The following is a 15,000-nucleotide window of genomic DNA, read 5'->3' on the forward strand; positions in this document are numbered from 1 at the left end:
ACCACTGACGACGATGTCAATCAAATAATTCCGACAGTTGTGGGAATTATTTGATTGACATCGTCGTCAATGGCGATTCTATTCATGTATGTATGTATGTATGTATGTATGTATGTATGTATGTATGTATGTATGTATGTATGTATGTATGTATGTATGTATGTATGTATGTATGTATGTATGTATGTATGTATGTATGTATGTATGTATTTATGTATTATGTATGTATGTATGTATGTATGTATGTATGTATGTATGTATGTATGTATGTATGTATGTATGTATGTATGTATGTATGTATGTATGTATGTATGTATGTATGTATGTATGTATGTATGTATGTATGTATGTATGTATGCATGCATGCATGCATGTTTGTATGCATGCATGTATATATGTATGTGTGTATTTTTGTATGTATGTATGTATGTATGTATGTATGTATGTATGTATGTATGTATGTATGTATGTATGTATGTATGTATGCATGTATGTATACATGCATGTATCAATAACCTTATCCCTCTCGTGAGGAGGTGGAACATTCAGAGTAGACGTCCACTCCAAAAAGCCCACTTATTAGAATCACAGGTAGATATGTAATGTGTATGCATCATTGACCTCATCTCCCTTATAAAGGGACTGATCGAGTCAAAACAGACACTCACACCCAAAAACCCATTTGCACCATCCATCCCATCTCACCAAGCACCTTGGGGCTAAAGTGCCGCTTGTCCCCCACTACACTGCGTAAGTCAGAAGTAATGCAGCGCGACATCCCGGACAAGCCCCCGGGCAGCCTAGCCTGGCTTATCCCCACTGATTCATCGTAGGCCGACCTCCCTCCTCGTTCACTCATGCATATGAGAGTAGGAAAAAACTCGTTCGCTTTCAAGTTTCCTTGGCTAAGACTAAAGTTCAACCAAGATGAATTCATAGTTTGTTTATAAATGAGGCGAATAAAGATTATATTCTGTCGGTCAATGATGTAGTGGAAATAAACGAAAACAATAACTTATAAAACATAATTTTATTAGAAGATTTTTTTTTTTTTCAATAAGTCATCGACTTTCAATTATGTATCAATATTCCTGCCTTTCAGTAAAAACTTCACAATATATACATATACATCATATAATAACAAATTTAACAGTATTTGGATAAATCACGCTCGGCAACGGAGTAGAACATATGTACAATGCATAGGGGTGTGAGTTATTTTTGTCGAGTATCCATCATTCATTCATCTATTGCGTATGTTTTAAAACAAGTTCTACACTATTGAACTTACAACGCAACCCTTACTTTTTCTTCCCGGTAAATTTCGTTCCTATCATTATACTTTCGTACATCTATCAAGGCATATCACCCCAAATACTGAACGAATGAAAAGGAACATGAAAGTTCAGAGCAGGACTCCCAACGGTCTCGTGTTCATGAAGCGGATTCGTTTGGTCAAAAGAAATAAAAATTCGGAGACCAAAAAACATTGAGGACTCTCTCCAGATTTTGTTTTTGCACTCAAAGGTAAATTTCCCTTAAATTTCCAAACTCAGGGGGCGAACCTGATCCTGGGCCTTCCATTAGAAATGGTATTTCCACAACAAAGACTTCTGTTCACACTCCACGTTCCACTTGTCCCATACCGATACAGGTATCAAACGACATTGATATATTCATAATTCACTAACTTAACAGAGCGTGAGGCGAAATTTTCTTATATAACCACTTAGGTATCATTTGTCTTACAAATTTGGCAAACGAGGACCGGTTCAGGAGTTTTCGATGTGCGCATTCGAGAAGATTCACATCACAGAAGTGGTCCCAAGTGCAAGTCAAGTAGGCTGCCTTCCTCAGCTTGAGTGGGCCCACAAAAATGACCAGCAGGATATCATAGGAAATACCGAGCAGAGAACTCATCATAGAAATTGTATATAAAGTAAAGTCTCAGCATATAAATGTCAATCATATTTCCTTAACACACCAAACGTAATGTCCTATCTACAGAATTTACAGCATTTTTTTAAGGCGACTATCAATAGGCCATTTGACAAAGGAAAGTTTCTGCTGAAATGGGTTAAACTAAATCATGTATTATTATACAATTACGCCTGAGCCTGTGACCTTTCCTAGATCAGTAACACTTCAAATATATATACAGACTCACCCGTATGGACACAAGTCTCAAATGAACATGCAGAACGTTCTGCGAAACGTCTTTGATACTTTTTTCTTCTGTTGAATGTTTTAATGCTTTTTAATGTCAGTTCCCAATAAATCCAGGGAATTTATTTCACACTCTCTCTTTTCAGCAGATATCCACTTTCCAAAAACTTACGAAATAAATCAACTACTCATTCGTTTGCTGCCGTTCTGAACAGAACATGCTTGAAAGAGAATTTCCTACCACGGTTGCAGAGCAAACAAAATGCTCGGTTTCAGGTGCTGTCCCAGTTGTCTTCAAGGAAATCTTCATCTCCAGTTCCTCTCCTTTTGAACCTCACGGATAATTTTTTCCCTCGGAGTTGTTTCCAACCCTTTACCTCTATCTGTAGGTGCAGTCCCGAAAGGTTGGCGTTTGGTCTTTGGACTAGGTCCAAGATTCTTCTCTATTAGCTTGAACTATAGTTTATTGACCTTCTTCACATATGAAGAGATGACAACTGGTGATGCTACCCTCCCCCTACCATTTTCATCTGGTGAACAAGAAAAAAAATAGTCTCACAGTAATACAACATAAACAACAAACCAAAGGGTTCTTCCTAAAGAGATCTATGGGAGGTCCCGAGGACCAGTGACTGCCAGTCACACTATGTGGCTGTGGGTTTCTTGTTAGTGAAACCTCTTTTACTGTTATTATTGCTGCCAAGCTTCTATACTGTCAAATCACCAACCAACTGCCAGACAAGAGCCTCTCCCAAACTCCCTCTTGATACCTATGACTGTCCTAATCTCTGCCACGTTACTCCTTCAAACTTCTCTCTTATATCCCTGTTTTCGCCCTAGTTTCTCTCTCTTCTATACAACATAGGTCGCAAAATGTCAAGATAAAGTTCTAGTCTGATAACTACGTTCCATCTCTGAGGACTACTAGTAATTTCCACGTATTCTTCAAGTATTTTGGGCAACACTTTCGACCATCAGTGTGTCTCCTAGTGTGAGTTCTTCACTTTTTTTTTTTTTTTTTTTTTTTATGGCTGGTCTGGTCTTCCAAACACCGGTTAAAAAAAAAAGGACACGTGGACCCAGAGGAACTAGTTTTTCGTGGGCCCGAACTCGTCCAAAAGTTTGTTCTGTTACGACTACCTTGGCAAAGGGCTCCTCTCATTAGGACAAAGCCAAGTGTCCTCATGTTTCGTAAATGTGCACAAAGACTTATGGGTTACTTTTACACCTTACACGATAGAAGAAAGGTTTGCCCAACTGCATAAAAGTTCTTGGTGGCAGACATTCCTCATACGCCTATGTACCATCGATATGGTGAAGAAAGTCTTACTGTCATACCCTTAACAGGCTTGTTTCGCTTTTGGTAGCCCTGTTGGTAGAAATCTTACTGTCGGTCACCCTGGCAGTAAAATCCAGATCATTGGTAGCCCTGATAGTAAATTTGTTACTGTTGGTAAACTTCAGAGTAAAATTTTTACTGTTGGTACCCCTGACTGTCGAACCTTTACTGTTTGTAACCCTGACAATGAAATTCTTACATCTTGGTGCATCTAACGGTATAACTCCTACTATTTGTACCCTTGACATTAGATATCTTACTGTTGGCAGCCCGAATGATAAAATCCTTAATTATGGTGCCCCTGAGAATAAAGTACTTAGCCTTGCTACCCCTAACCCTTACTGTTTGTTGCCTCGGCAGTGAAATATTTGCTATTGGACAGTAAAGTTCTGACTGTTGGTAGCCCTGAGAGAAAAATCCTTATTGTTGATTGACTTAACAATAAAATCCTTACAGTTGGTAGACTTAACAGTAAAATCCTTACTGTTGGTAGACTTAACAGTAAAGTCATTACTGTTGGTAGACTTAACAGTAAAATCATTACCGTTGGTAAAATTAACAGTAAAATCATTACTGTTGGTAGACTTAATATTAAAATCCTTACTGTTGGTACTCCTGGCCTTAAAAGTTTTACTCTTGGTATCCATAACAGTAAAGGTTGGTACTCCTGATAGCAGAATCCTCTTGGTAGCGTTGATAGTATAGATAATAGAACATAGAAAATCAATTCCTTGTTAATGAAAGTGAGAGAGGCAGCTGAGCGGGATAGGACGTCAGCATCTGGAATGAAGAAAAACGAGATTGATGGCGGCTAGATTTGAAGAGAATCAAGAGTTAACGCTTGTCTGCACTGAGGGGTGGATGGGGGGGAGGCTGAAGGGTTTCTCTGGAAAGTTATCCAATTAACTCTGCCGCGGACTGCTACTTTGGGGCGACGGTTTGAGAAGGAGCAAATGTAACAATGCGAATCCTACTGTCACGCTGCTGATCGGACCATCTAAGTCTACCTTCGACGGTTCTCAAACATAGAATCATGTTTATGTTTCAGATTCCCTAGCTTACACTTGGTAACTTTGCAAGGCAGCCAACGACTGAAAATTTGTAAATGATAATAAAAAAAAAGTTAATGAAGTTTGATGACCAAAGTAGATATCGAGTTCTTGCGTAGTTATAGATATTTATCACGTGGAATAGGGAATGAAAATAGTTATCTTTTTCATGTGAAATAATGCGCTATTACTTACACATATCTTGCCATTTTCTACTGATAAGTATAAGGCTCAATCTTAAATGTATTTATCTGCACATCATTACTGTATTATAATGTATTACTTTGTATCCCCCCTGCAACAATTTTGAATTTAATCAATTTGTTCTTTTTGCACTTGTAAACCAGAGATGTAATCCAAAATAACCCTAAGGATAAGATAATTTTACTTAATCAAATACTTCGGTGATCTCATAGAAAAATTTCCAACCCTTGAGCTGGACGAAGCCTTGGCCACGTGCCTGCCAAGTCTTATTTGATTACCTTTCAATAAAGTGTGTTACCCAAGAGAGTACCCACAGCAAATAGTTTGTTATTCTGTAGCCAGTTAATGCCGCGTTCTTATCAAACTAATCAAAATACTGCACTTCATAGAATAACTCACTCAGAAGCATTATTTTAGGGGGAAAGCATTTAGTGAAAGACATAGTTCTATAAAATTTTATTGTCACTTTCACCTATATCATACCTTAATATTATTCATATTTAGCAATGACATTATTTACATTATTCTAAGGAACTTAAATGAGTGAAGAAGAATTATTAAAAGAGGTGTGGAAGGCAGAGGTGCGGGGAGGGAACTTGAGGGGACGACCGAGGATGAGATGGATGGATGGGGTGAAAAGGGTGTTGAGCATAAGGGGAATGTCTGTTGAGCAATGAAGGGAGAGGGCAGGAGATAGGTGTGAGTGGATAATGATTGTGTATAGATGATACTGTAGTACAAGGAACGAAAAAGTGGCGGATGGGGTGGTTAGCGAGTGGTTATGTGTAAATGATATTCTAACGCAGTCTGAACGGTTTCTCCCCGTCTTTTCTTTGTATGCATGAGAGGACGAAAAAGGGGAAGAGGGGTTCACTGATTAAGTGAAGCGGCCTTGATGTGGGTTCACTGTGCCCTGCTGCATTGCTTCTGACCCAGGGCAGTGCGTGTAATACAGGTATGACCCGTCATCCATGAGGAGCTAAATCGAAAGGGGGGGAAGGGGTGATGGATGGAAGTGGAATGGGTGGAAATGAAATTGATAGGAGTGGGTATATGCCTTTTGACTTGGCTATATCCCTGGTAGTGGAGGGAAGAAACTTAGTATCAAATATATTATACACGAATTAATTATCAAAACTTAATTCAGTAAACATTATATCCTCCTCCCATGTCGATTGCAGTTTTCATCCTTTCCAGTGTGTGTATACGTGTGTGTGTGTGTGTGTGTGTGTGTGTGTGTGTGTGTGTGTGTGTGTGTGTGTGTGTGTGTGTGTGTGTGTGTGTGTGTGTGTGTGTGTGTGTGTGTGTGTGTGTGTGTGTGTGTGTGTGTGTGTGTGTGTGTGTATGTGTGAGTGTGTGTGTGTGTGTGTGCGTGCATATATATATATATATATATATATATACATACATGCATACATACATGCATACATACATGCGTACATACATACATACACATACATGCATACATACATACATACGTACGTACATACATACATACATACATACATACATACATACATACATACATACATACATACATGCATACGTACATACATACATACATACATACATACATACATACATACATACATACATACATACGTACGTACATACATACATACATACATACATACATACATACATACATACATACATACATACATACATACATACATACATACATACATACATACATACATACATGCATACTTACATACATTAGGAAGAGATCATTTTGAATACAAGGTTTGTTGAAGTCTACAGCGATGAGACCATTGTTCAACTTGTAAGAAGTACTCTTGAAACTTCTAATGGGAATGCGAAGAATATGCATTGAAGACCTTATCAATACCCTGTCTATCAACCTTCGCACTCTCATAGAAAAATACTCAGCATTTCTTACAAGTTAAACAATTCCCCCATCGGTGCAGGCTCAAACAAAGGTCATATATCAACACATGTACCCAAAAAAGGTGTATTTTTCTAGCTGTAATAAATCGCGGGTCACTTTCAAGTGTCTGCAATAGGACCTCAGTTGTGAACAGACAGAAACCTCCAGAGGTCCCCTTTCTACGCTGCAACTCACACTTTTTCTTCAGGGGCTGGTGACCTAGTGACCTTTCCACTGAGATCACACTGAACAAGCGTAACTCATTTTTGTCCACGCAACCCTAATGGAGAACCGGAGACCATATTTGTTCTACGATGGTGTTATTATGGTCATCAACATTTCCATAACAACCTACGTTGTACGTGCGATTCACCACTGTCCTGGATCACGTGTTGGACTCGTGATCAACACCTATTTCCCTCCCGGAAGAGAGCTAAGAGCTCATATATGACCGATTTATGGGTAATGCTGTGACCTTACACACACAGACACACCCACCTAACCCCGCCCACGAGAGTTGGAATAACAACTCGCAATGCAACAATATTGAAATTATTGCAGCCCTGAGTGGAATTCGAACCCGGACAGCTGTAGTGGCAGGCGGGTGCTCTAACCACTGCGCCACGAGGTGTGTGTGCTTGTGCGTGTGCGTGTGTGTGTGTGTGTGTGTGTGTGTGTGTGTGTGTGTGTGTGTGTGTGTGTGTGTGTGTGTGTGTGTGTGTGTGTGTGTGTGTGTGTGTGTGTGTGTGTGTGTGTGTGTGTGTGTGTGTGTGTGTGTGTGTGTGTGTGTGTGTGTGTGTGTGTGTGTGTGTGTGCGCGCGCTCGTGCGTGTTTATTTGATTCACCATAATCTTTGATCACGTGCTGGATACGTGACCAATAGTTGTTACAGTTCTAGATGAAAATTCACAATTCACATATCCGATATAAGAATAGTACTCTGACGTTATACACACATGCGCTCACACAAGTACATACACACTCTCACACACACACACACACACATATACACACACACACACACACAAACGCACACACACACACACATATAAAAACAAACAAACAAACAAACAAACCATCCCCATGCTCAAAGGGAAGCTTAATGACTTGCGGTATCAGAGAAAGCTTCTCACACCTCCTGAGCTATTTAAACTGAAAACCTCACGCTCCCTAGCACGTGAGTATGTCCGTTTTTGTATGTTTGTATGTGATTCACCATAGTCTTGGATCACGTGTTGGACTCATGATCAACAGTTATTAACCTCCCGGATGAGAGCTCAGAGCTCGTATGACCGATCTATGGGTAATATTGTGACCTTACGCACACACACACACACACACACACACACACACACACACACACACACACACACACACACACACACACACACATACACACACACACACACACACAACTCCCTGCCCAGGAGAGTTGGAGTAACAACCCGCAGCGCAGCGATACTGAAATTATTTCAGCATTGGGCGTGTGTGTGTGTGTGTGTGTGTGTGTGTGTGTGTGTGTGTGTGTGTGTGTGTGTGTGTGTGTGTGTGTGTGTGTGTGTGTGTGTGTGTGTGTGTGTGTGTGTGTGTGTGTGTGTGTGTGTGTTTACCTAGCTGTATTTACCTAGTTGTATCTTACGAAAAGGGGAGCTACGAACGTGGTGTCCCGCCTATGTATCCGGCAGCGTCTAATTTACTCTTAAATTTATGTATGGTTTTTGCACACACTATTGTTTTGTCCAGTTTGTTCCAAGTGTCCACCACTCTGTGTGGAAAACTGTTTTTATTCAAATCTCTTCTATAATTGTCCTTTTTGAGTTTCTTTCCATGTCCTCTTGTGTTTATCTTGTCCTAATTTAGTAAGTTTTCTCTATCAAGTATTTCTGTGCCTTTCATTATTGTATAGATAGTCAGTAGGTCGCCTCTTTCTCTTCTTTGTTCCAAAGTCGGTAATTTCAATTTAGCCAGTCTCTCTTCATATAACAAGTTTGAAAATACTTGGGCCATGTGCGTGGTTGCTTTCTGTATTCTTTCAATTTTCTTTATATTCTTTTTGGTACTGGGTGACCATAATGTCGCAGCATACTCCAGTCTAGGCCTTATCAATGTGAGTAATATTTTTCTAATGATTTCTTCATCCAAATAGGTAAACACCACTTTTATTGATCTTAGTAAGTTATAGGATTCTCTGAATTTTTTTTGTTTTTTGTTTTTTTTTGTTTATCAGAGGTCATGTAGTTTGACATAATTACTCCCAGGTCTTTTTCAGATCCCACTTTCCTCTTTAGTTTTAATTGCATATTGTCCTGATATTCTCTTTTTATTTTTTCCGAACTCAATTTCTTAATGTTGAAGTCCACTTTCCATTTCTGACTTCATTTCCAAACCTTGTTCAGGCCTCTCTGTAGTGATTTGCAGTCCGTTTCGGTTATCACTTTCCTCAGCAATTTAGCATCATCTGCAAAGAAGTTCATGTAACATTCCACATCATCATCTACGTCATTTACATAAATAGCGAACATTATTGGAGCCAATACAGATCCTTGCGGGACTCCACTACTCACTTCCTTCCAACCTAGATACTTTTCTCTGAGTACTACTCTCATTTCTCTACCATTCAGGAAATTTCCCATCCATTTTAATAGGTTACCGTGTATCCCTCCTATGTTTTCCAATTTTTTTAATATATATTTTTTTTGTGTGGTACTTTGCCGAAGGCTTTCTGTAAGTCTAAGAAAGCAAATCAGATCAGCCCATTCATCCCTTTCTTGTATCATATCTATTAGTCTCGAGTAAAAACAGATTAAATTTGCGGTACATGATCTTCCCCGTCTGAATCCAAATTGTCTTGGGTTTATTATATTATTATCTTCCAGGTGTTTTACCCATCTATTCTTAATAAACTTCCCACAAATTTTGGCTACAGTGCTTGTTAGGGAGACTGTTCCGTAGTTAATTAGTTCTTCCTTGTTTTCCTCCTTTATATATTTGTACAATATTGGCCTTTTCTTAGTCCTTTGGTACTTTTCCTTCCTTGAGTGAGCATCTTATTATGCTGTATATTTTGTCCATTAGTTTTTCTTTGCATTCTTTTGGTATCCAGTTTGCAATTCCGTCTGGGCCGTGCGATTTCCTAACGTCAAGGTTCGTTAATTGCTCTATTATTATTATTTTTTTTTTCCTTCTTCTTCTTTTTTTATCATTATTTCCCTCGTGGGGGAAGATCGCACTTCGCTTCCTTTGCCCCAATGTTGTACCTTTTTTTTTTTTTTTTTTTTTTTTTTGAAAACCGACTTTAAGTGATTGTTCATGACTTCTACCATTCCTAGATCTTCTGTGTATTCTATATTTCCTTGGCGTAGTTTCACCATTTCCTGTTTGTTTTTATGTTTACCGTTCACATATCTATAGAATGATTTGGATCGATCCTTGCATTTTTATCATGTCTTTTCATAGTTTCTTTTTTTTCCTCTCTGCGCACTTTCACATATTCGTTTCTATAGGTTATATAATTTATATTTGCCATTTTCCAGGTTTTTTATCTGTTCTCTATGTGCGTGTGTGTGTGTGTGTGTGTGTGTGTGTGTGTGTGTGTGTGTGTGTGTGTGTGTGTGTGTGTGTGTGTGTGTGTGTGTGTTTATGTGTTTATGTGTGTGTGTGTGTGTTTGTGTGTGTGTGTGTGTGTGTGTGTGTGTGTGTGTGTGTGTGTGTGTGTGTGTGTGTGTGTGTGTGTGTGTGTGTGTGTGTGTGTGTGTGTGTGTGTGTGTGCGCGCGCGCGTGTTCCTCGGTGCGTTCGTAGCTGCCCTCCTGTATCCTAAGCAAAGTCATGCCAGTCAGGACACAGAGGAACGCACCTAGGAATGCACCGAGGAACGCGCCCAGCTCTAGATATTTTAGGATCAAGCTGTTGGTTAGAGCTAATTATCTCTTTTGGCCTAGCAAAGGATTATAAAGGCTGAGCATGGTCCATATCAAGGTCGGATGCGAAAAAAAATATAATAATGATAAATAAATAAATGAAAAAAAGAATAAAAAACTATAATAAAGTAAATAATAATAAATAAAATAAGTGGATACGTATAGTTAAATAATAAACAAACAGGTAAATAGTAAATAATAATAAATTCACATATAACTATTAATAAATAAGAATCAAGCAAGTAATAATAAACAGACAAATGATAAGAAAACATTAATTTTTTTTTATTTATTTTTTTTTTTTACTGTTCTTACCCATATGAAAATCTCTGGGTCTTTTAACAAGGATTTTCTTTTTTCTTTTTCTTTTCTTTTCTTTTCTTTTTTTGCGGACCCCAAATTACGCCAACAATTTTGCTGTCACAACCCGTCCGGGATTTCTGCCAGGAAATGATTATAGCATCTTTGTATTATGTTAAATGCAACTCGTATAAGTTTCTTCTGTGAAACCAAAGCCACCTGATTGTTCAAAAAGAAGCTCCACAAAACAAGAAGATAGTTCGACACATTATGTACCAGCGTTTCCGCTAAGCTGTGAGCATATGCGCTAACACATATGCTTTACAACTAACGCACATAAAGAAAAAATGTGCTCACACAAGGTTTTCAAAAGATATCAAAAGCCATTCAATAAAGAAGTTCCATCTAAACATCAACTTACAAATTCTCTAAAAATGTGCTAACTTGCCATCCTTCAAACCAATAAATTGGAGGTAATATGTCATAAGAACATAAGAATAAAGGAGACTGCAAGAGACCATAAGGCCTACACTAGGCAGCTCCGTATCCATCACCACCTGTCATCCCCATCCATAAAGCTGTCTAATCGTTTCTCAAAACAACTGATAGTTTCAGCGCTTCCTACATGGTTACTATGTTTATTCCATTAGTCAACCACCCTATTAGTAAACCAATTCTTGCCTATTTCCTTCTTAAATCTAAATTTGTCCAGTTTATAACCATTACTGCGAGTCCTGCCCTGTTGTTTTAATATGATGACCTTGTTTGCATCACCCCTGTTAAAGCCTTTTATCCACAAACTTACAAATTGTGCGTGTTTGCTTAAATGACCAGATGGTGATTGACACTGGTGCGCGCGCACGTACTTTCCATATTAGGCAAAGTCTGCGCACAAGCTAATTTCTGCGCAGACTCATACATACATACATACATATATATACCAAAGGCTTTTTCCCCCTTACACGGGGAGTAGCCAAAAAGAAAAAGGTATAGAAACCACTCCCACCCATTCCATTTCCTATACAGTATATTCCACTCCCCTCCACCCTCTTCCCTCCCTCTTATCTTGGTACCTCCTGGATGACGCGCAGACTCACAGCAAAATATTTGAGGGAACATTGTTCTGTACATACCTTCACCCGGAAACTGTAGTCTCTTCTCTCGAAGTCAGTCCATAGCGTCGAAATTGTCCTAGTTCAATTCGTGTATGTGATTTAATTCATTATTTCAACATGAGGTCCCTGGTCATTTATATGATTTAGTTCATCGCTTACTTCCTTATAACATGGTACTGTCTATATTCCTTTGAGTAGGAGCGAAATTATGTTTAAGTTTACTTAGACACCCCTCTAAATATAATTTGCTTACTGTTTTCTTTGTTAGTATTTATATCAGTGGTTCCCGAACTTTTTCAGTTTGTTACCCAATTTAACATGCCACATTGAGCATGTTACCCCTTTCACAAAATGTAGTCACTATTGATATATATGGCTAAATGAAAACACCAGAGATATTTTCGTTTATTTATTGTATTTGAGCTTTGTGCATCTCTAATGACTACTGCCAAAGATGTAGAGAACATCAGTGTGATGGATGGAGGAGTTGCATGCTTTGAAGCTAGTTGAGGAATCCTTGGCTTTTTGATTTTCAGAATTCTTATTATCATTTTTGGGAACTACTGATTCATATGAAAAATTTTTATTCACCACTTACCGTTGTACTCTAACTTTCTTCCATTCTAGCCCGGCCACTTTGGATAAATTAGACTCGGATTGTGTTGAACCAGTACGCTTCACGGACAGATTGCTTGTGACGTGCTTTACAGGAATTAGTCCCCCCAGATTCAATAAATGAAAAAAAAAAGTGCGTTTGTGTCTGTGTGCCCTATTGTCGCTGTGCAGACAATCGGGTCCAATCTTTTTTGTTTACCTTCTTTACATGTACGTAATTCCTTAGACCAGCATTTCTCAACCCCTTGCGTAACCTTTAAAATAAATTGCATGTCTCAAGGAACCCCTGCCCAAAAATAAACACATATACCATAGCTTTCTCATTTTATTTTCATCGTAATAATAGGTTAGATAGGATGATGTCTATATTACATTATCACAATAACCAAGAATATGTCGTGCGTGTTAAATCATATTACGTATATGAAATTAAATAAAAAATCAAAAGTGCATCAACTTATCTCACTTGTTCTCGCGGAACCCTTAGGAACCTTTTGCGGAACCTTAGGGTTCCGGGGAACCTTGGTTGAGAAACGCTACTCTAGACAATTCTAAATATCATAGTCAACTCCATGATCACCAGTGAATATACCAACCATTCTGCACCATGCTCTATATGCTAGCACCAATGATACCATGATACCCCTCACAGGTGCCAAGAAGCCATTTGCTAATACCATCCAATCCTGCCCTCACAGGTGACATAAAGCCATGAACTGAATCCAGCCCTCACAGACGTCATGTAGCCACGGAATGGCCCCATCAACACGTAACCCTAATTCGGAAAAACCACCAAGGAAAAAGATAAACTGATGACCAAGCGCTTTCGTCTATTCAGACATCCTCAAGGTACATGAGGATGTACCCTGAGGATGGCTGAATAGACGAAAGCGCTTGGTCATCACTTTATCTTTTTCCTTGGTGGTTTTTCCGCATATTTAGTACCATAAAGCCAAAGAAATTTAACAGTGATGAGCAAATATCCTATTTCCATTTGTCTGGTGAGCTACTGTCCGGTGCTCAACTATCCTACACACCCTTATGGGTCAATGTGGTGGCTGTTGCCGGTTACCTAAAAGCCGCGGATCTCTTGTATGAGATATCTTGGACAACGAATTGATCGGTATTGTGTATAGGCATGGCGCCTCCGTAACAGGCCAAGCTCGACCCTGAATGAACAAGAGACAAGAAACAAGGGTCTCAAACTGTCCGGAAATAGATTCACTTTGGAAGTGGGTAGAAACAACTTCGCCAACCGTGTAGTTAATGAATGGAATAAACTTCCTGCAGAGGCAGTGCAATGTAGTTCAGTTCGAAGCTTTAAGAAACATTTAGATAAACACCTAAGCAAGGTGCTGTAATGATTATCATTTATTTTATATTATTTGTTTTTGTTTTGTTATCATTTGTCTGTTTGATTCTCATTTATTATTAGTTATATGTCAATCTATTATTATTTGCTATTTACCTGTTTGTTGATTATTTAACTATACCTATGCATTTATTTATGTATTCTATTTGATATTTACATTATTATAGTTTTCATTTATTTACATTTTGTTTTCGCATCCGACCTAGATATAGACCAAAAGGTCTCCTATCGGCATGCTCCGCCTTTGTAATCCTTTGTAATACTGACCACCATTTACCAGTCCAAGCTAAACCCTTAATGAACAACATTGACCACCATTTGCCTTGTCTGTCCGAGCACAAAAAAAAAAAATTTGCTTACACCCAATCTCTTTCACGTTGTACAACAACATTTTCAACCTAGACAGAGAATAGACAAATTCAGATAAGATGTAAAGATCCCCGAAGATTACCGCTTAACTATGTTTGCAATCTAAAGTTCACAAACAAAAACACTTAAACAAGGTCTTCAAGAAATGTTGGCAACATATGTTCCTCAGGGGACATCGATTTTTTTTTTTTTTTTTTCTAGTCAGAGTTCTTGTATATCAATCACTGTATATATTCTATTTCGGGACAGCAAGATGCTGTAATGATTATAATTTATTTCATAGTATTTGTTTTTGTTTTGTTATCATTTGTCTGTTTGATTTTCATTTATTAATTATATATTAGTCATATGTCAATTTATTATTATTTACTATTTACCTGTTTGTTTATCATTTAACTATACCTATGCATTTATTTATGTATTTTATTTGTTATTTACATTATTGTAGTTTTTATTTATTATTCTATTATTATTATGATTTTTTTCGCATCCGACCTAGATATGGACCAAAAGGTCTCCTGTCGGCTTGCTCCGCCTTTGTAATCCTTTGTAACTCATCTTTGGTTTTAGTCTTCTTACATTCTGTGCACCGATAGACAATCTTATTCCACTGAACGAAAATCATCAACAAAGCAAAGGACTAAACCGTAATCAGTAAAATA

General features: G+C 38.2%; 1 protein-coding gene across 1 annotated transcript in view; it reads left to right on the forward strand.

Annotated features, from left to right (window-relative positions):
• LOC143026777 (uncharacterized) overlaps positions 1-15,000 on the forward strand; it is an 88,821-nt gene that overhangs the window by 49,187 nt on the left and 24,634 nt on the right. The window contains exons 11-12 of the mRNA XM_076187548.1: positions 1,557-1,654; positions 3,534-3,675. Of these exons, the coding sequence (XP_076043663.1) occupies positions 1,557-1,654; positions 3,534-3,675 (240 nt within the window). The remainder of the gene's footprint in view (positions 1-1,556; positions 1,655-3,533; positions 3,676-15,000) is intronic.

Source organism: Oratosquilla oratoria, chromosome 7 (assembly GCF_046742065.1).
Source record: "Oratosquilla oratoria isolate Oo_2021 chromosome 7, ASM4674206v1, whole genome shotgun sequence".
NCBI classification, from domain to species: Eukaryota; Metazoa; Arthropoda; class Malacostraca; order Stomatopoda; family Squillidae; genus Oratosquilla; species Oratosquilla oratoria.